Genomic DNA, 21,537 nt, shown 5'->3' with positions numbered 1-21,537 from the left:
CTCCATTGGCTGACAGAGGCATGTGATTTCCCAGGTAGGGTGTGGAATGTGCGCTGCTGAACTACAAGACTACGTCTGCATGACCCCACTGTACTGAACGTGCAGCCTTGGAAGAGATACTGCTGACGTTATCATCACAGACAACTTGCCAAGTCAGAGGGGGATGGAGAGAGGAAAACTCAAACAAACCTCGTCTATCTCTTTGCAAACAGATAGGGGCTGATTCACTAAGGGTCGAATATCGAGGGTTAATTAACCCTCGATATTCGACTAGGAATTGAAATCCTTCGACTTCGAATATCGAAGTCGAAGGATTTAGCGCAAATACTGCGATCGTACGATCGCAGGATTATTCCTTCGATCGAACGATTAAATCCTTCGAATCGAAGGATTTAAATCCAACGATCGAAGGAATATCCTTCGATCAAAAAAACTTAGGAAAGCCTATGGGGACCTTCCCCATAGGCTAACATTGACTTCGGTAACTTTTAGCTGCCGAACTAGGGGGTCGAAGTTTTTTTTAAAGAGACAGTACTTCGACTATCGAATGGTCGAATAGTCGAACGATTTTTACTTCGAATCGTTCGATTCGTAGTCGTAGTCATAGTCGAAGGTCGAAGTAGCCCATTCAATGGTCGAAGTAGCCCAAAAAATACTTCGAAATTCGAAGTTTTTTTACTTCGAATCCTTCACTCGAATTTAGTGAATCGGCCCCATAAAGTCTACACTGACACAAAATTTAAATCAGACATTTTGGAAGACAAAGATTTGGCTCATTTCAGGCAAAAGGGGTTCCACTCAATGAGGATAGATTTGTGCAAGTCACAGTTATTAGATAATGGCTCCGGATGAACGTTAGGGCAGAGACACACGCTGAGATTCGGGAAGATTAGTCGCCGGCGACAAATCTCCTCTTCTTCGGGCGACTATTCTCCCCGAACTGCCTTCCAGCCGGCTACAGTGAAAATCGCAGACGGGATGGCACTTGGATTGTTTCGTTTTCCGAAGTCGCCTGATCTTTCGTGAGGCAACTTCGGAAAAAATGAAAATCTCCGACGGAATGGCGCTTGGAGCGTTTCGTTTTGCGAAGTCGGCCGATGTTTCGTGAGGCAACTATGGAATAAATTAAAATTGCTGGTGGGATGGCACTCGGAGCACTTTATTTCCCGAAGTTGCCAGAAGTTTCCTTGTGAGGCAACTTCGGGCGACTTTGAAACACGAAGCACACCCAGTGCCATCCCGCTGGTGATCTACATTCTAGCCGGTGGGGGAAGGCAGTTCGGGGAGATAAGTCGCCCGAAGAAGAGGAGATTTGTCACCGGGGGCGGCTAGTTTCCCCGAATTGCAGCGTCTCTGCCCTTATTATGGACGCACAGCAAACAAGCTGATTTGTTTGTCTCTTCTTTCCCATCAATTTTATTACACTCCCAGTGCCGTGAAGCAGCAGTCTGTAGACATACCCAGTACCAATGTACAGGGGCGCTCCGCCAATGAGGCGAGCTGAGCTGCTCGCCTCAGGCGAAAGCGCCAGAGAGGATTCCAGGAGCGGCAAAAAGCCGCTCCTGCACCTTTAAGAGCCGAATTTCCGGTTTTTAAACCAGAAATTCGGCTGCGCTCTCCGCAATCGTGTTCCTGCCTCCCCTCCCGACAGGTAAGTCGGTGCGGGGGGCGGCATTGCAGGAGCTGCCTCAGGCGGCTCCTTCCCCAGAAACGGTGCTGCCAATGTAATAAAGAGTATGGAATGGTAGGGTCCAATGACATCACATATCTCTTCTGGGGTCCCTATGAAAGAACATTTTGAAGCCCCCTCAGCACTGCCCACAAGGCCTCTGATTAACCCTGCCACCTCCCTGCAGGCATGGGACCTGTTATCCAGAAAGCTTGGGACCTGGGGTTTTTCAGATAACGGATCTTTCCATATATTTGATAATAAACCAATAAACCATGAGATAACTTTTTCTCACTGAATTGAATCTGGCCCAATATTTGTTGTAAACTACAATGTATCCCTGGCCTTTCATTGTGCCCAAAAGGAGGCCAGAGATTTTGAGAATGTTCAGGTATGGGACCTGTTTTCCAGAATGCTCGGTACCTGGGGTTTTTCAGATAACGGATCTTTCCATAAATGGAATCTTCATATCATAAGTCTAGTAGAAAATCATATAAACATTAAATAAACCCAACAGGCTGGTTTTGCTTCCACTAAGGATTAATTATATCTTAAAGGGATACTGTCATGGGGAAAAAAAAATTTTCAAAACACATCAGTTAATAGAGCTGCTCCAGCAGAATTCTGCACTGAAATCCATTTCTCAAAACAGCAAACAGATTTTTTTATATTCAATTTTGAAATCTGACATGGGGCTAGACATATTGTCAATTTCCCAGCTGCTCCTGGTCATGTGACGTGTGCCTGCACTTTAGGAGAGAAATGCTTTCTGGCAGGCTGCTGTTTTTCCTTCTCAATGTAACTGAATGTGTCTCAGTGGGACATGGGTTTTTACTATTAAGTGTTGTTCTTAGATCTACCAGGCAGCTGTTATCTTGTGTTAGGGAGCTGCTATCTGGTTACCTTCCCATTGTTCTGTTGTTTGGCTGCTGGGGGGGGAAGGGAGGGGGGAGATATCACTCCAACTTGCAGTACAGCAGTAAAGAGTGATTGAAGTTTATCAGAGCACAAGTCACATGACTGGGGGCAGCTGGGAAATTGACAATATTAAAAAAAAAATAAAAAAATTTGCTCTGCTGGGTCTGGTCAGGTGCAGTGGGAGAAGAAGCAGGTGAAGTCCAGATACAATAACATTCAGTGATGTCCACGGCTTGTACCGACCCCGCCCCCGAGTAGAGAGCAGCAGCCTATAGGGGCCCCGGGATGTAGTCACGTGTCATTAATGTGGCCCAGTTAGGGGAGAAGCCACTAGTATTAATTGAGCGGAATATGAAGTAGAATTCAGCAGAAACTGAAGCAAATTCTAGATGTAAATGAGGAATAAAGCAAATGAGTGAGTAAGAAGCAGGAGTTGTCTCTAGTGCCGCTACTTATACGTCCCACTGCAGTTGGTCTCTTTTATTAGGGGTCGGTTACACAAAGCCCAGGGCTCGGCCGGAGGAGCGGGAAGAGGAGGGTGCGAGGCAGGGAAGTCACGGAGCTGCTGACGTTGGAAGTCCTGGCGCGCGCCTGTAGGAAACAAGTTGTGAGGTAACGGGAGGGAGAGGAAAAGAGGAGGGAGGAGCCATGATGGGGCACGTGGGAGGTGACAAGAGACCTGATTGGTGGAGAGAGACAGTCAATCGTTTGTACAAAGTCCCTTAGCCAACCGGCTTCCCTGGTACAAACGGCAGCGCATCTGCTCAGTCACGTCCACCGGCGGCGGGCTCTGTATCCAGCACTGGGGGAGCCTCTCTTTCAATGGAGGAGCAGCCCGGACAACAGCAGCAGCACTTCCGCCACCAGCAGCTTCTCCTCCCCCACTGTCCGTCTCCTCACAGCCATTATTACTATTATTGCAGCAACACTCAGCGGCAGCAGCAGCACGAAACTCACAGCGGCGCCGAATGGCAGCCCGAGCCTCTGGAACATGAACAGAAACCCGAGCCGACACTCGCCCTACAGCTGCTCCCGGAAACGCACCCGGAGGAAACGGGTCAGTGGCTCTCGCTCACCCGGGGCTGTGATGGGGGGACTGGGGGACAGTAATGGGGCGACTGGGGGACAGTAATGGGGGGACTGGGGGACAGTAATGGGGGGACTGGTGGGACAGTAATGGGGGGACTGGGGACAGTAATGGGGGGACTGGGGGACAGTAATGGGGGGACTGGTGGGACAGTAATGGGGGGACTGGGGGACAGTAATGGGGGGACTGGTGGGACAGTAATGGGGGGACTGGGGGACAGTAATGGGGGGACTGGGGGACAGTAATGGGGGGACTGGTGGGACAGTAATGGGGGGACTGGGGACAGTAATGGGGGGACTGGTGGGACAGTAATGGGGGACTGGGGGACAGTAATGGGGGGACTGGGGGACAGTAATGGGGGGACTGGTGGGACAGTAATGGGGGGACTGGGGGACAGTAATGGGGGGACTGGTGGGACAGTAATGGGGGGACAGTAATGGGGGGACAGTAATGGGGGGACTGGGGACAGTAATGGGGGGGGGGACTCCGGGATTGTTTGGATCCCCAGGGTGAGTTAAGGGTCAGTTCCTCGGTATCTCCGGGTCCCTCGTGTAACATTTGGGGATGTGAGTGGTTCAGTCAGCGCTGGGAGTTGTAGTTGAGCCGCACGGAGAGGCCCAGAGTCTTCTCTCAGCCCCGTAGGAGCCGCTGACTGACACTCGCTCCGCTCAGGGGAATCCGTGGCAACTGAATCCGCGGGACACTTCCAGTAGCGGCGAGTAACAAGCTCGGGGCCCACAGTCTTCACTGTCCTACCGGCTCCGCGCTCTCCCCCAGCCGCTGCCACATGTCCCCGTCACTCCCCTCCCATTTGTGTTTCCCTGAACTCCGCGCAGTGAGGAGCCTTCAGGAAGCGCTGGGCCCGGCTGACGTGTGTTTTATGTCTGACTGAGGCTGCGGCATTGGCTCCTGTCACTGCCGCCAATAAGTCGTATTTAATGGATTTATTCAAATCGAATTTATCTCTTGTCATCAGAGACGTTACACGGGCCGCAGGAAGCGGAAACAAACAACAATTGTTACTATAGCAACCCGGCCTCTCCAGACTGTTACTGTGATGTGAAACTAAACATGGCGGCGTTTTACCGGAAACCCCGCCTCCCTCTCAGGCTCTAGTTCAATAGCACATTCTGAGTTGTAGAGGGAAGGTTCTCAAAGGAGAAGGAAAGCCCCAGGGCGCAAAACCCCTCCCCCCTCCCCTGTGTTGCCCCCCCTCCCTCCTCGCCTACCTGTCCCCCTGGGCAAATGCCCCTAACTTGTTACTCACCCCTCTGCACAGGTCCTGTCCACGGAGTTCACAGTCGCCATCTTCTCCCACGCGCGTCTTCTTCCTGCTCTGACCGGCGTCTTCTGGCGCATGCGCAGTAGGAACAGGTACCGGTACAGCTCTACTGCGCATGCGCCGAATGTCACGAAGTGAAATCGGAAAACTTCGTGACATTCGGCGCATGCGCAGTAGAGCTGTACCGGTACCTGTTCCTACTGCGCATGCGCCAGAAGACGCCGGTCAGAGCAGGAAGAAGACGCGTGTGGGAGAAGATGGCGACTGTGAACTCCGTGGACAGGACCTGCGCAGAGGGGTGAGTAACAAGTTAGGGGCATTTGCCCAGGGGGACAGGTAGGCGAGGAGGGAGGGGGGGGCAACACAGGGGAGGGGGGGAGGGGTTTTGCGCCCTGGGGCTTTCCTTCTCCTTTAATTATTCTTTACTTCACTCTGGAGCCTGAGCTTTTGCGCTAAATGTTCTCTCTGCACCACTCAGGCCTGAATCTCCACTGAAGGCTGCAGGGGTTCATTTTGGGGCTAGTAATTCATGTACATCTGGAGGCCACAGGGTTACAAACAACAACTCTAAGGCTAGTGACACACACACTAACATTCGGCGACATTTAGTCACACGCCGACAAATTGTCTCTTCCCGCTTGCTACAATCTAAATCACCGGCAGGAAGGCACTCTGAGCTACAGTCCTGCGCAGGTCCATTTTTTTTGGAACCCATACGCGACCTGCAACCCACATTCTTACCCGCTACCCGACCCGCAAGTACCTTATGCGCATCCCCGACCCGCTGACCATCAAGCATCACGAAGTGCTGTCATTGTAAACCGGAAGTGACATCAGAAGTAGGCGTGATCAGAAAAAAGAAGTAAAAATCGCTATTAAGAAGACCCATGGCCGACCCACAGAACCGATGACCCACGTCTATACCCGCACCCAGAACATCTACCCCGCAAGTTCTTGTGGGTACCCAACCTGCTGCAGGACTCTACTCAGAGCGATTCATTTCCCAAAGTTTCCTTGTAAGGCAATTTCAGGTGACTTCGGAAAACAAAGCAATCCGAGTGCCATCCCGCCACGATTTAGAGTCTAGCAAGCAGGAAAGCTTTTCGAGGAGATTAGTCGGCCGAAGAAAAGGCGATTTGGGAGCTAGGGCAGTGGGGCAGGCCCAGCCGGCATCACTCGAACGCTGATATCACTTCAATTTGCATAAAAAAAAAAAAAGTCCAAACTTGCAGCAACTTCCAAAACTAGCCCAAATCCTTACCTTGGTGGGTTTGTACTTTTAAAATACGCCAATAAATTTTGAAAAATAGCCCAATTGGTCTATAATCCTGCCAATCTGGCAACCCTGGTTCTCCCAGAGGCCCCACCTTGGCTCCTGTTTCTCCTGTACTGAGCTAGCTGTCCAATGACTGTATAGCAGGCAGAATGGACAGATACTGTATGAGAGGCCATAAACAGTATGTTCTGTTCCTTTGGGCTGACAGCCTAAACAACTGGAAAAGGAGTTGTATTGGCCATTGTGGCTTGTCGGCGGACTAGAATTTTCATACATATCTGCCTGACAAACAGTTTCCATTTTATCAGTACATTCATGGTAGTGATGGGTGTGTCAGGAAAATCTCAACCCGCACCCGACCCTAACCTGCAAAATGTTGCTATTGTAGGACCCACATCCAACCTGCATCTTCTCACTTACAGTGGAGGAGTTTACTTACCCAGTCTGACCCTCACCAAACCCTAACCCACAATGTTTGGCCAAATATCAACCCAAACCCGCCCAACTGCTGGTTAGTGCTTGGTTAGTGTCAGAGCAAGTGGTGGCCTGTATTGATATGATTTAACCTCAATTAATAGCAAGTGAAAAAGCTACAACAAAGGAACCTAAGTCCGTACCTAGGGCAGGGTTTCCTTAAAGGGGAAAATTCAACTTTGTTGTAAACTTCCTCATACTGAAGTAAGAAACTTTCTAAACTTTCTGCATTGTTTCTGAAATAATTCACTATTCCTCTTTCTGTGCTTTACTGTCTACACTGTCTATTGTCTCAACTTGTCCATTTTATGTTCAATCTGACCTTAATTTCTAGTTATGCCTTGTATAGAATACAAGTGTTAATATTACTCTGCAGATCCCAGGATGTCCGTGTGTACTCCATGAAAGTGCTGTTGGGTGAGGGGCTAAATCCTAATAAGGCCAGAAGCTGGTTATCCAACCAGGGAAGCAGTATGAGTAGCCTCCCCTTATGCAGACAGTCCATACAATTGCCTTCTTGTTTCTGGTTTCCCACTGCTCATCATTCTCTGTCCTCTAAAATGTTCATAAGTTCTTCTGTGCCCTGGCTGTGTAGGGATTGCCCCACCCTGCTGCCATTGTTGGAGAAGGCAGGTACTAGCAAAAGACAAGGACCTTCAACGTGATGACCTTCCATATGTAAGATATACCGTTGTGTTCCTATGAATGTTAGGAGTAATATGGCCTTATGCCTATATGCATTCTAAGTTATATTCCAAGGTTTGAGAATTTTAGTGTGACTTAATAAAAATATTGAATGCTTGCACCATATTGAGGGATCCTAAGTGATTGGCCGATCAACATCAGATTTAGAATTGAGAATGCCTTCTTGCAATGGCACCAACAGTGTCTTCTAAACTGAGCAATGTCAGAATGAGCTGCAAGGATATTCCATCGATTCACTGTACTGGGGCTACATTGAAAATTGCCTTTCTGTTTTTGTGGCGACGCACCTTCCAGATGTATAATGGGTGAGGCATTTTAGATTTTGGAGAAATCTTGGCTGAGTACCTCATCTGATCCAATTCTTGACTTGAGAACCAGATGATCAGATGTCTTGAATCTGGTTGACCATGCCCCATGGCCTAATTGGCCATAACTCTAGAAGGTCCTGGGTGTTTCTGTAAGTGTTGAGAACTATCCCATATAGAATTTACTTATCTAAATGGGTTTCTTTAAGTCACTTAAAGAAATGACTGTGGGAAAACCCTTTGCGTGCCATTAGCCTAGTGCTTGTTGGCTTTTGTATTTGAGTTCCTCCATTCCTAATCTTTGCGAATATAAATAATCTAGGGATAGCACAGATTGAGTATATTTCCATTTGTTTCTGAATCTTCAAAAACCTCTTGAGAACTCCAGGTTCCTCTTTCTTGTAACTATATATATATATATATATATATATATATAAAAAAAAAATCTTCTGTATTTTTCATTGCTAATATGGCAGCTCCTGCTGTTTCTTCTCGTGCTCACTACACGAGCCTGGTTCCATGCCGGCTGCAAACTATTTTATCCCAACAAATGTCTGGTTTCAAATCTTCTCAGGTATGAGTCTTGTAGTCTACTAATAAGGGGAGATTATTCGTAAAGGCATTTATTTCTGATCAAAGGATGCCTGTAATGAAACGCAAGATTAATATAAAGAATTGTGAAGCAGATCTGAAAATTATTTTAATAGGTAAAGTAAAGGGTTTAGTATACAGATGCTGAATTTTATATATATATATATATATATATATATATATATATATATATATATATATATATATATATATATATATATATATATATATATATATATATATGTATGTATATTTAAAAATGTTGTGAAATTTTACCAAAAACTCGAATGGTATCTTATTTAAGAAAAAACGCGAATGCCTAAAATTCAAACGAATAGTACCGACCTGAAAACTCGGATCGAATTCAAACACAATTCAAATTACGTTTAAAAAAAAAAAAACTTGAATGTCAGGAAGGCTGTTAACATCTTCAAATGGGTCAACGGACCTCTGCCATTGACTTCTACATTAACTCGGCAAGTTTTAGGTGGCGACCTATCGAATTCGAGTTACTTCCAAGGTCGAGGTGTGATAAATCTCAATTTGAGTTTTTGAGTTTAGATTATTCCCAACTTGAATTTGTGAGTTTTGACCAAAAATTCAACTTGAAAATTTGAATTTGAATTTACCATTCGAACCTTAATAAATCTCCTAATTGTCTGAAGAGGTTTCTGGGAATTCTCAATTGTTTCAGTAGCTTGATATAACAATTTTTGTTGCATAGATGTCTTCTAGGGTTTCTAAGGAATTCGATTGTCCATACAAAATGTGTTTTGGATTTAAGATAGCTGTACACAGGCTGACCCATATGGTATATTTGAAAACCCATTTTGTCCTCACGTCCTCCGATTTAAAAAAAAAAAAAAAAAAACAAAAAAAAAAAAACCTCCATGTTACTTGTATAAAACCCAAACTTTTGATGTTGTGCAATTTGGGCCTTGGGGTTATCCTAGATTCTGCCCTGTCATTCACTCGTATCCAGTCACTTATTAAATCATGTCACTTCCACCTAAGGAACATATCCAAAATACGATAATTTATCACCCAAGATGCTGCCTCTTTTAATTGGCCTCCCCCTCCAGAGACTGTCAGCTCTCCAGTCCATAATGAACACTGCTGCGAGGCTCATACACCTCAGCAACCGCTCCTCCTCTGTCAATCCCTGCACTGGCTTCCTCTACCTTTCAGAATAAAATTCAAATTAATGACCCTGACAATCAAAGCACTTCATAACTCTGCCCCACCCTACATCTCTGAACTCATCACTGTATACTCACCCAATCGCTTACTATGCTGCTCTACTGACCTGCTCCTCAACTCTTCTCTCATTACCTCCTCACATGCTAACATTCAAGACTTTGCAAGGGCTGCACCCCTCCTCTGGAACGCTCTCCCACGGTCTGTCCGACTTTCTCCCAACCTTTCTGCTTTCAAGAAATCTCTGAAAACGCACTTCTTTCGAGAAGCCTCCCCTCACTCTGCTTAACTACCAAACACAACACCACATACAGTACCACATTTCTCACCCACTTAATTCTGATCTTGCCCACTCCCACACCTTGTGTATTACTCCCTTCCCTTTAGACTGTATGCCTATGCATAGGGCCTTCCTCACCTCTTTGTACCTGTATTGATTGTGATGTTTGTTACTCCATATATTCTATATATGTAATTCATGTGATGTAGTTGTATAATCACATTTACTTTACAGTGCTACGCAATATGTTGGCGCTATATAAATACATGTTGATAATAATAATAATAATTTACAGGGAGATTGTTTGGTGGCTGTTCTCGAGTAACCTTTGCCTGTGCTTCTAAACATCAGAGGTTATTCAGCAAAGAGTTGCTGACTTAGCTGCCCGTTAATTACCACTAATGACTTGGTATGTAGTATAATAATCCCCAGAAGAATAATTGTCTGGAATAACCCGATTGTATTGGAATACTTTGTGACTTTGGGACAAACTTAAGAACTCTTGCTTTGTTTCCGTGTACAGTGAATGAAGTTGACAGAGCGCATCTGGTATAATGAAATTCTGTTAAAGGCTTAAATAGTTAGTTTTTTTTGGTGTACTGCTGGGAAACGCCACACTATTTTGGTGTAAAAAGACTGTCTATCCCAAACGTTTTTTTTTTTTTGGTCAATAATGTTTTAAAGTCTTAGGGAAGCGGTGTGATGTGCCTGTGTGTGGGCATTCCGACATGCCTACCTAAAAATCAGGCAGATATCAATTGGAATTGTTTAGAACTCTGGTCAAGGCAATGACTACATAGTTTATGCGGTGCTAGCAACTATAGCCTGTATACCCATCATTGTGATCCAATTGTTTCAGCTTGATATTGCCCACCTCAAGGTTTCTTTATCTTTTAATGTGTGGCCAGCTTAAAGTTGACCATAAATATTTCAATGATATTACAATTATTGGCACATGTATGATGACCAACCAAGCCTAACGGATATCCATGTACTATGACTAATTGCCTGGTTCGGGATTAGTGCAGGTTTAGGAGCTGCATCTCCTCTTCACTTGCTTTTCTGATTGTTCATCCTCTTTACACAAACAATTGGAACAAACGCAAAGTGGCTATAGTGAGTGTGATCCTAAATACACTCTCTGGCTTTTCGGCCCATTGATGGACGCGCGCGTCTTTTTATTTTGACGCACAACGCCATACAAGCCCATGGGCGTCATTTTTTCGGCGAAAAAATTCACCCATCCCTAATGGACATCAATCATATCCATTCAGCCAATGCATGGCCACTTTAAGAAATCTGTATTGCAGGCCATGTTTGTTCACTTGTTTGGCCGGACGGTTAAAAGAAGACCTTTGATGCTAGCTATGGTTGAGCCAAACGTTTGATCCTTAGGTCAGAAATGGAATGACTACGGACATGGCTGTGTGCAGTGGTTGTTTTTAAAACATATAGTTACACCTAAAATTGAGCTATATTACTATATACTTTTGTATTTCGGCTTTATTTTTTTTTTAAGATTCCACAAGGGCGAAAGAATCACCCTTATAAATACTTGTGTATGTTTATATATATATATATATATATTATGTTATCTTTATGAGGAAATACACAGTGGGCTACATTTTGTTTTGCCAGATTGCCCCATAGGAAACAAAGAAACCTATTTAGCAGGCGCTATAATTACGGTAGGTCAACTATAAGTAGCTGTTGTGACTGAAGGTTCTGGAATGCTGAAAGTGTCTGTAAGGCTAAACCCATAGCAAGCATTTAGATATTTGCCTTTATTATTCAAACAACATAAAACCATAGCGAGCATACTGCTGATTGGATCATTACACTGGGCCAAATGGTGCTTATGAGTTACTACGGAGTGTTGTATTTTTAGACTATATTTGTAATTATGCGAATTGACTGCAGAATTAGCTTTCCCATGCGTTGGTGTAGGAATATCAGACATGCTAAGCTCCAGTTTCATATTACGAGGGCAGGTACAAACATCATTCACGTACCTACCAATTGCCATGATCCACGGAGACCATCGTTTCCCCAAAGGAACTGCAGTAATTGTTTTATGGACTATAGACCATGTTGTGGGTGTCTCTTTGTATATTTTAATCAAATCCATTAACGGAAGTCCACGTACACTAATTCATGCACAGATCACATTTAACCTGTAACATATGGCACAGACCTTAACGTAGCATCATGGTGGTGAAATATGTTCTTTGTTTATGGGTTGCCTTTTTATCTATATTGCTCCTCGGCAGTATAGATATCAGTCGGTTGTCTCCCACCATCCACACGGCGAATATCGTACGAAAATTCAGTGCATGTATGGCCACCTTTAGTCTCCAAGTCTTATTCATGTTTTAATGGGTTTATTATGCATTTATTTCTCTCTTAAACATACATTTGAGCTGGTGTATTGATTAAACCGCAAGGGTAAATGCTTTGTTTAAAGGGTTAGTTTAAAATGAATGGTTTTTCTTTCAAAGTTTAGGGTTAGTTTAAAATGAATGTTTTTCTTTTAAAGTTTAGCTTTTCTAAGTGGGTCTTTCATTACACATTTTATGTTAGGCAAGTCATACACCTTTACATTAAAAGCCTTATTCTAGAAGTGTGATCCATTAACAAAATGAAAGAACATAAATGCCTTCATATGTTAGAAGTGAGGTCTGGTGGCCTTGGTACATCTTTGGTGTGCTTATGTTGTTCTTTTCCTTTTCCAGGCCATGGAGACCTAAATGGTACTGCAACAGAAAGATACCCCTCTCCAAAGACCCTGGACTCGGAAAAGGCTGCAGGTCAGGCTGCTTCTCGGGTTACAAATGGGAACCAACTAACTTTCAACAGCAGCACCAACTCCAAGCATTCATCCAAGGTCCTGAGCTTTGGTAAAAGTGGAAGCAAAGTTAAAACCTTGCTTCATAAAAACAGTATGGACAAAAAGAATGAGAAGCCTTATGTAAACAAACCTAAAGAGAACAAACACACAGACAAAGTGGAGGCTGGGCCCATTCAGAACGGTTTGCTGGTAAACAGCTCTGGATATATAACTAATGGTTATGTGAGTAAAGGTGCTGAAAATGATGGCAGTGGTTCCGAGAGTGGCTACGCTACGCCTAAAAAAAGCGAAGACCGGTGCATCAATGCCAAGAGTGTTGAAGGGTCTAGCTTTTTAATAGACAAAATGATAGACTCTGATGTCAAATATGAGTCTGAGAACTCCAAGTCTGATTTATTTGTTGACCAGAAAGGAGGAGCTAGACTGGACAATGGAAAGGCCTCTTGGAAATGTGAGGTTGCAGTCTCTGGAGCTGGTCGGGGTAAACCAAACTCTGTAGATTTGCAGAGGAAAAACTCTGATGCCAGACCAGTAACAGGAAAGAAATTTGATGAACGGCCCAAAGGGAAAACGTCTACAACATCCTCCTCAAAGGAGGACTCCTGGTCATTGTTTAAGCCTCCCCCTGTTTTTCCAGTGGACAACAGCAGCGCAAAAATTGTTCCTAAAATAAGTTATGCAAGCAAAGTTAAGGAAAATCTCAACAAAGCTGCCTTGAACAACTTCGCTTCACCATCTTCCCATGCCTTTGCTCTGGCAGCTGTGGAGGTCCCAACTTTGAACTGTGTTTCCCAGGTCCCCATGTCTGCCATGAAGTCTGTATCTACTGCTAACTTCTCCAATGGGTCACTTATAGTAGGACCTGATGGAAACTTCTTGGCCACTGCTGCTAGTACTGTATCACACACACTGCCTGCGGGAGTAGAAACTTTACCCACAGATATACCTTCTGCCCCAACACCCAATGAACAAAAAAAGCCTAGCCTTTTAACTTACCCTTCAAATATGCAACAAGCACTGCCGGATACAATGCAGGGGGAACTGTCCGGTCAGTCAAATCAACAAAGCCTGGGTGAAATTTTTCAGAATCAGTGGGGCTTATCTTTTATTAATGAACCCAATGCAGGTCCAGATGCTGAGGTGGACAAGCCTTCACATGAGCAGATTGTCTGGGAGCCCACCATCCCATCAGCTTCACAGGGTGCTGAAGTTGCTTCCTCAGGAAAAGAGCGCCCAGTTTTTCCCAAGGCCTATGAATTTGAGAAACGGACTAGCCCTCAGGTTCCAGAAAGTTCTACCGTGCAAACAACTGGTGATTCTTGGGACAAGGGGTCTGCTTTATTTTCAGACCTGCAGCACTTAGGGGAGCCACGGAAGACTGATGCTGCTAGTCAGGGTTATTTAGTGTTTCAGTCCAAGGTCTATGAGTTGGATATTTCCTTCCAGGCCCCCCTAAAAAACACTTTACAGACCTCTGCCAAAGATAAGAGGTACCATGCAGGCCTTGCACGGAAAGATAGCTGTGGTTCTTTTGACCCGAGGGCTGCTATTCTCTATCACACTAAAGGTAATACATTTGATTTCCTAATGTAGAAGCCCTACTTAAGTATAATGACTATTAAACATGTATTAACATCTACCTAAAATGAGTTGGTTCAGCAGTATGATTATGATGTATTTGGATTAAAAGGTATAGGCCAGTGAATTGGGTTTAGGGAGCATTTCTAGCCGAATTCTTTGTTGTGTGTGTTTTTTTTTTTACTGTTTTTTTTTTTTTTGTAAATTCCAGTGAATGCATAGCCTAAAGGTAGAACATGCCTCTTTTGTTCTATATTTACTTTAAATAGATGAATGACAGTCTAGAACGGCTAATATCTCAGAAAGCTGAAAATGACTGCAAATTGCTCAGGAAACAGTCTGAAAAAGTTTGCAACCATTTTTGGGATTAGATCCTGTTAGGATAATGGATCAATTGAGCTAATTGCCCTGCAAGTATTTAATAATCTGTCAATAGCAAATGTAATGGGTTTGTGTTGCGTACTAGAATGGTTTCACAAGCAGCCCTTGTGTAAATGTTAATGGGGTGGTTCACCTTTTGGATAATATTTAGTATAGAATGACCAAATCGAAGCAACTTTTCACTTGGTCTTCATTTTTTTTTTTTTTTTTTTTATAGTTTTTTCTTCTGAATCTTTACAGTTTTCAAAAAGAGGTCACTGACCCCATCTAAATACAAATGTTCTGCAAAGCTACAAATGTATTGTTGTTGCTACTTTTTATTACTCCTCTTTCTTTTCAGGCCTCTCCTATTCATATTCCAGTCTCTTATTCATATCAATGTATGGTTACTAGGGAAATTTGGACCCTAGCTTCCAGACTACTATACATTGCAAACTGGAGAGCTGCCGAATATAAAGCCAAATAAGTCAAAAACCAAAAATAATAAAAAAAAATGAAAACTAATTGCAAACTGTCTCAAAATATCTCTCTCTACGTCATACTTTAAGTTACTCAAAGGTGAACAACCCCTTTAAACTACTGCTCCCTGCCTCAGTAATGCTATATTTTTAAAGGGAAAATAATTTTTTTGTTGTATTTGCAATTAGTTGTTTTGCAGAATATGATGTAACTGAATTCAGCAACTTTTAAAGCAGTAAACGTATTGACATGCTTGTGCAAGGCAATTTAGATTGTAAGCTCTGTTGAGAGAGGGGATGTTAATGGATCAACAGAGCTTACCGTATATACTCGAGTATAAGCCGTCCCGAGTATAAGCCGAGGTACCTAATTTTACCTCCAAAAACTGGGAAAGCTTATTGACTCGAGTATAAACCTAGGGTGAGAAATGCAGCAGCTTCTGGTAAGTTTCAATCAAAAAAATGAGGGTTTCTGCTCCCATTGGAGGTGCTGGCATCTCGTTTTTTGGATGCCGGCGAATATTCTTGGAGACTATTCTTGGATGCCGGCGAATATTCTTGGAGACTATTCTTGGATGCCGGCGACTATTCTGGGACGCCAGCGACTATTCTTAGACGCCGGCGACCGTTTTTGCGCTTGACCCGAGTATAAGCCGAGGTAGAGTTTTTCAGCATATTTTGGGGGCTGAAAAACTCTGCTTATACTCGAGTATACACGGTATGTTGAACTTCATCTAAGCTCCATGTCATCGGCACCCACATTGTTTATTCATTGTGTATGTACTTAATAGTGAAAAGTGTCCTAGTGCAGAGGTGAATGGAATGAACATGGCATCTTTAATGGCATTAAAGGAAAACTATACCCTATACAGTCCCTTTTAAATCAACTCTCCTGGCAAAAAGCGATAAGGATTAAATCGGCAGAACCCCATCTAAAAAGAAGATTTACTGAAACTTGGTCAATATTCTGGGACCAAATTGATTCTAGCTTCAAACCATTTATTCTGGGCTTGTTACAGTTATAATTTTCTTAAAGTGGTTAATCTGATATGTCTATAAAAAGTAGTTTTCATTCCTTGTATGATTGTAACAGTTAAGAATCTTACATAAATTCACTGAGCGAGATTTGGTAGTTAGGTTGTTGGTTTTGGTTTAATTTACTCGTTTTTAATGTAGTAAATTGTTTAGGTGGCATCACCAATTAAAAACTATATTTTATTTTTCTTTGTGTGCATTTAGCCACAACAAGTTGTATAGGTGTGACTCGTTGTACAGCTTTGTTCTTTGGTTTGAAATCCTGCTTGTTTAATATGAAATTTTTTTTAAAACATTTAGAACAGAAAACTATACCCTCGAAAAATGTAGGTCTCTAAAAATATGTTGTATAAAACTTGCTCATGTGTAAAACTGGCTTCATGTAAATAAACCATTTTCATAATAATATACTTTTTAAGTATATTAGGGTATTGGGTAATCCTAAATAGAAAAGTTGACATTTTAAATAAATGACAATTCACAATTCCCACAAACAAACCATACGTTAGGTCACATGAGCCAATAAACAGACAGAGGTCTGTCTTTTGCTTCCACACTTCTTCCTGTTACAGTTAGAGCTGCAGTATTTCTGGTCAGGTGATCTCTTCCTGTTACAGTTAGAGCTGCAGTATTTCTGGTCAGGTGATCTCTTCCTGTTACAGTTAGAGCTGCAGTATTTCTGGTCAGGTGATCTCTTCCTGTTACAGTTAGAGCTGCAGTATTTCTGGTCAGGTGATCTCTTCCTGTTACAGTTAGAGCTGCAGTATTTCTGGTCAGGTGATCTCTTCCTGTTACAGTTAGAGCTGCAGTATTTCTGGTCAGGTGATCTCTTCCTGTTACAGTTAGAGCTGCAGTATTTCTGGTCAGGTGATCTCTTCCTGTTACAGTTAGAGCTGCAGTATTTCTGGTCAGGTGATCTCTGGGGCAGCACACAGACCATCACTAAATGGTGGTTCAAGATAAGCGATGTAGAAGGACAATATTTACTTGAATATATATTCCAGTTTGGTAAGATTCTTTAATATGTCACTCAATTTGAAATAAACTATATGTTGCTTAAGTTAATTGTGGGGGTATAGTTTTCCTTTAAATGAACCTGCTCTTGAGTTAACCATGTACATATTGTTACATCATAAACCCAGACCTATTTATTGTCCATCAGTTTGACTTATCTTGATAGATTTGGGGTAAGTGTTGTGGTTTCTCACTGAAACATATAAATGTCATGTCACATGGCCCTTTACAACCTTATAGAGTTGCTGAACATGTTGCACCTCCAAGCCATGACCACAGTATTCCTATATTCACTCTAACACTTTATAAGGTTGGGGTCACTGCCTTACAAGGGTTAATTTAGTAGTAGTGATCCACGCTTGAGCCTTTGTGACTCAAAACACATTGGGATTGACTGGTTACAACTAACGGGAGCAGTTACATGGTCAGCACCGCGGCAGTGCCGTTCTTGTTTTCATAGAACAATGAACCCTAATGTGGTTTTTCTCTCTTTGCAGAAATGGAATCTATTTTGAATTTGCAAAAACAAGGTAAGTCCAGGCCACTCTTCTCTTCTTTGCATCACACAGCAAACTGCAGATTGGGACATTGGGGATTTGTTTTGTGGATAAAATTTACCCTGGTGTAAATCTCAATGGTTCTAAGTGGCAATGGGGCAAATTCCCTAACCGTCGAAAATTCACCAGCAACGGCTTTGCAGCCATCACAACACTTCGCCAGGCAAAAATTCGCTAGGACAACGCCAATTCCCTAAGGTGTGAAGTTGCGTCAAGGTCGCCGAACGCTCGCGCATTTTTGCTAGCGTTACTTCGACGATCAAAACGAAGATGCACTAGCGTTTTTTGCACTAAAAATTGAGGAAGTTCTATGCGCTCAAAAGAGGTAATGTTCAATAAAATCCGCATCTTGAATTTGAGAATTTGAGAGTTACGTCCGTTTGCCTGGCGTCAGCGTGCAAAGCAACGCTAACGTCTATCTCCTTCACTAGCGAAGTGACGCCTGCACCCATTAGGAAATCGGCAAAGTTCCGAAATGACGTCATGCTGGCGAATTTTCGCTAGCATTAGTCACTTCGCCCTTTAGGGAATCTGCCCCTATGTCTTCAATGTCACAGGCGACATCTTCTTCCACGCGATCTTCTTCCTGCTTTGAACGGCGTTTTGGCGCATGCGCAGTTGGAGCATTTCGCCGGTATGGTTCTACTGCGCATGCGCCAAAAGTCACAAAGTACTTTTGGCGCATGCGCAGTAGATCGTACCGGCGAAATGCTCCTACTGCACATGCGCCGTTCAAAGCAGGAAGAAGATCGCGTGGAAGAAGATGTCTTCTATGAACTCCCTGGACTGGACCTGCACAGAAGGGTAAGTAACAAGTTACGGGTATTTGCCCAGCGGGATGGGTAGGCCAGGGGGGAGGAGGGAGGGGGGGAGGGTTTTTGCGCCAACTAGGTTTCCTTCCCCTTTAAGATCGAATATCGAGGGTTAATTAACCCTGAATATTCGACTGTCGAAGTTAAATCCTTCGACTTCGAATATCGTAGGATTTAGCGCTATTCGTTCGATCGAACGAAAAATCGTTCGAAGGATTTTAATCCATCGCTCGAACGATTTTTGTTCGACCAAAAAAGCTAGCAAAGCCTATGGGGACCTTCCCCATAGGCTAACATTGACTTCGGTAGCTTTTAGGTGGCGAACTAGGGGGTCGAAGTTTTTTCTTACAGAGACAGTACTTCGACTATCGAAGGGTCGAATGATTTTTAGTTCGAAACATTCGAAATTCGAAGATTTTTCCTCTATTCCTTCACTCGCTGTAAGTAAATGGGCCAGTTAATGTGCAATGCAAGACTGAAGATTTGCCATAAACATTTTATATGGCAGAACATGAGGGACAGTGCTGACAGATGCTAGAGCAAGCCCTTTTGATGTGATTTTGTTAGTTTGTGGGGCCACAGTTTTGGGTGATTTTGTCTATCCCCATCAGGTGTTAAAGAACAAGGAAAGGCAATAAATCGCTGTCCTGGAATCCCAGGCTGGCACTCTTACGTTAAAAATGCTGTGGTCTGCAGGATTTTTGATCTCCGCGCTGTTCTGCAGATTTGAATTGGGTGGAGAAAATTGACCATAATTAAATTGGTCTGAACTGCTTTTTTTAGTCTATGTATGTTGCTGTTTTTGGTCTTTAGATTTCCATATTTATAACCATCTGCCAAGATTTATTGTGTTTCATTGCGTTTTTGTAAAATTCCTCTTCCCTTTATTTCAGATCCCAGTAGGATAATCACTTATAACAAAGCCATGGATCATCCTGAACACTGAGATAACCACCATTGGACTTCTGGCGTTCCTTTTACATGTGCATGAGAGACACCTGGCTACTGTGCCCCTTTCAGAATCTTCAGTGCAGCAGAGGAAAAAAGCATACATAGAATCGTTGGAGATAAATATATATATATATATATATATATATTTAAACAAATTAAAAAAAGAGACTTCTGATTTATTCAGGAAAAGGATACTTTTTCCCCCCCCCAAGGGATTCACAACATTTATTTGTATGTTGGTACATTTCATTATTTCCTGTGAATTTTTAATTTTTTTTTATTTATATATATATATATATATATATATATATATATATATATATATATATATATATATATATATATATATAATATATATATATATATATATATATATATATATATATATATATATATATATATATATATATATATATATATATATATATATATATATATATATAATTTCCTCCCAATTCTGCACTGTGTAGAAGACAAAAGGGAAAGACGTTAAGAAGCAGCAGCATGATACATAAGGTTTTTTCCATTGTTCTACCTGCTATGGAGAAAATTGCACAGGAGTTACAGCAAAAATTAAAAAAAAAAAAAAATAGAAATCTACTTATTTGCCAAGAGTATTCTGTGAAAAAAGTACCGGTTGCTTCAGTCTTATCCTTCATGCTGTGTCTTGTCATATGGCTGCAACTCGTACTTGCAGATATGCTTGGAAAAGGCAGATGGATTTCTAGGTATACTTAACAAATTTTATTTAAAAAAAAAAAATCCTTATTTGGATTATAAAGGAACAAAACATCATCAAAGGACAAATGGAAAAGAAACCGGAACCGTGAGCCTTGTTATTTATTTTTTTTTTTTCCCCTTTCTTAAACTGGATACAGTCACGGATCAGGAAAATTTGGAGGCAAGCAAGGTTTTCTTTGGTTTTGCTTTTTTTTCCTGACTTTGTTCTTTGTTTCTCATCTACCGACGAAACACAAGAAAATGCTTTAAAACTGAACATTAGAATAATAGAAGAATACAAAAAAAAATCGAGAAAAAAAAGAAAAGTAAAAACGCAAAAGTAAAGTAATCTATTTAGGCATTTAATATATTTAAAAGCTCTATTAAAAAAAAAAAACAAGAGAAAGCGAGTCAAATACGTTCCCTGGGTTTGTTGTAGAACAGGGGAGCGAGTTGATTGGAGCTTCTCAGAACTGTTCACCTTCCGTATGTGTGTGGCGAATATTTAACCATGACTTGCCTTTTATCATTTCATTTCCCTCTCCTGCTTTAACTTTTCCAATGTTAGATGGGATGTTGGCTCATTGTCCATCTACACCATGTTCCTATTCTCTAAAAGGTTACAGTTCAACTTTATTATTTAAATAGTTTTTAACCCTGTATTCTTCAGCTGGCATCATCGTTTTTTTTGTTGTTTTTAATTGGCCAAGCCCTTGCATTATAATGGCTGTGCTGAAAACAATACTCTAGCAATAAAGGCATTGACCCTTTCTATGACCAGAGTGGCCTACAGTGCATAGAATATCAAGGCAGTCTTCGGGTCAGGGCACACGCTCAGATTTGGGGAGTTTAGTCGCCTGGCGACAAATCTCCTCTTCTTCTGGGCGACTAATCTCCCCGAACTGTCTCCCGCCGGCTAGAATGTAAATCGCCAGTGAGATGGCACTTGGATCGATTCGTTTTCCGAAGTCATCCAAAGTTGCTCCGAGTGCCATCCCACTGGCGATTTTCATTCTAGCCGTCGAGAGGCAGTTCGGGGAGATTAGTCGCCCCGAAGAAGAGGAGATTTGTCGCCGGGCGACTAATCTCCCTGAATCTGAGTGTGTGCCTTGATCCTTAAACTGGCCATACACGGACCGATAAAAGCTGCCGACAAACCAAGTCGGCAGCTTATTGGCGTGTGTGTGGGGCCCTCTAACGGGCTTCCCCGATCTATATCTGTCCCGAGAGTTGGCCAGATGTCGATCGGGAAGGGCTAACAATCATCTGATTGTGGACCACATTTGTTCGTTAATGCTGTCCATCGATCCGACCGGGCGATACGGCCCCCTGAAGGTGGGCATATTGGGTCGAGTTCCCAAACGAGCTGATCTCTGTGTATGGTCACCTTTAATGCACA

At 42.8% G+C, this 21,537-nt stretch overlaps 1 protein-coding gene across 1 annotated transcript; it reads left to right on the top strand.

Moving 5' to 3' along the window:
* Positions 1 to 2,899: 2,899 nt before the first annotated feature.
* On the top strand, positions 2,900 to 19,714 carry nufip2.S (nuclear FMR1 interacting protein 2 S homeolog). The gene is made up of 4 exons (XM_018248785.2): positions 2,900 to 3,644; positions 12,517 to 14,199; positions 17,596 to 17,628; positions 19,361 to 19,714. The coding sequence occupies exons 1-4, from the start codon at positions 3,410 to 3,412 to the stop codon at positions 19,411 to 19,413; spliced, it is 2,004 nt and encodes a 667-aa protein (XP_018104274.1). The 5' UTR covers positions 2,900 to 3,409; the 3' UTR covers positions 19,414 to 19,714.
* The last annotated feature ends 1,823 nt before the right edge of the window (positions 19,715 to 21,537 follow it).

This window comes from Xenopus laevis, chromosome 2S (genome assembly GCF_017654675.1).
Source record: "Xenopus laevis strain J_2021 chromosome 2S, Xenopus_laevis_v10.1, whole genome shotgun sequence".
In the NCBI taxonomy this organism is placed as follows: Eukaryota; Metazoa; Chordata; class Amphibia; order Anura; family Pipidae; genus Xenopus; species Xenopus laevis.
Note: the sequence above shows the minus strand (reverse complement) of the source record. Positions and strands in the feature narration are given on the sequence as shown.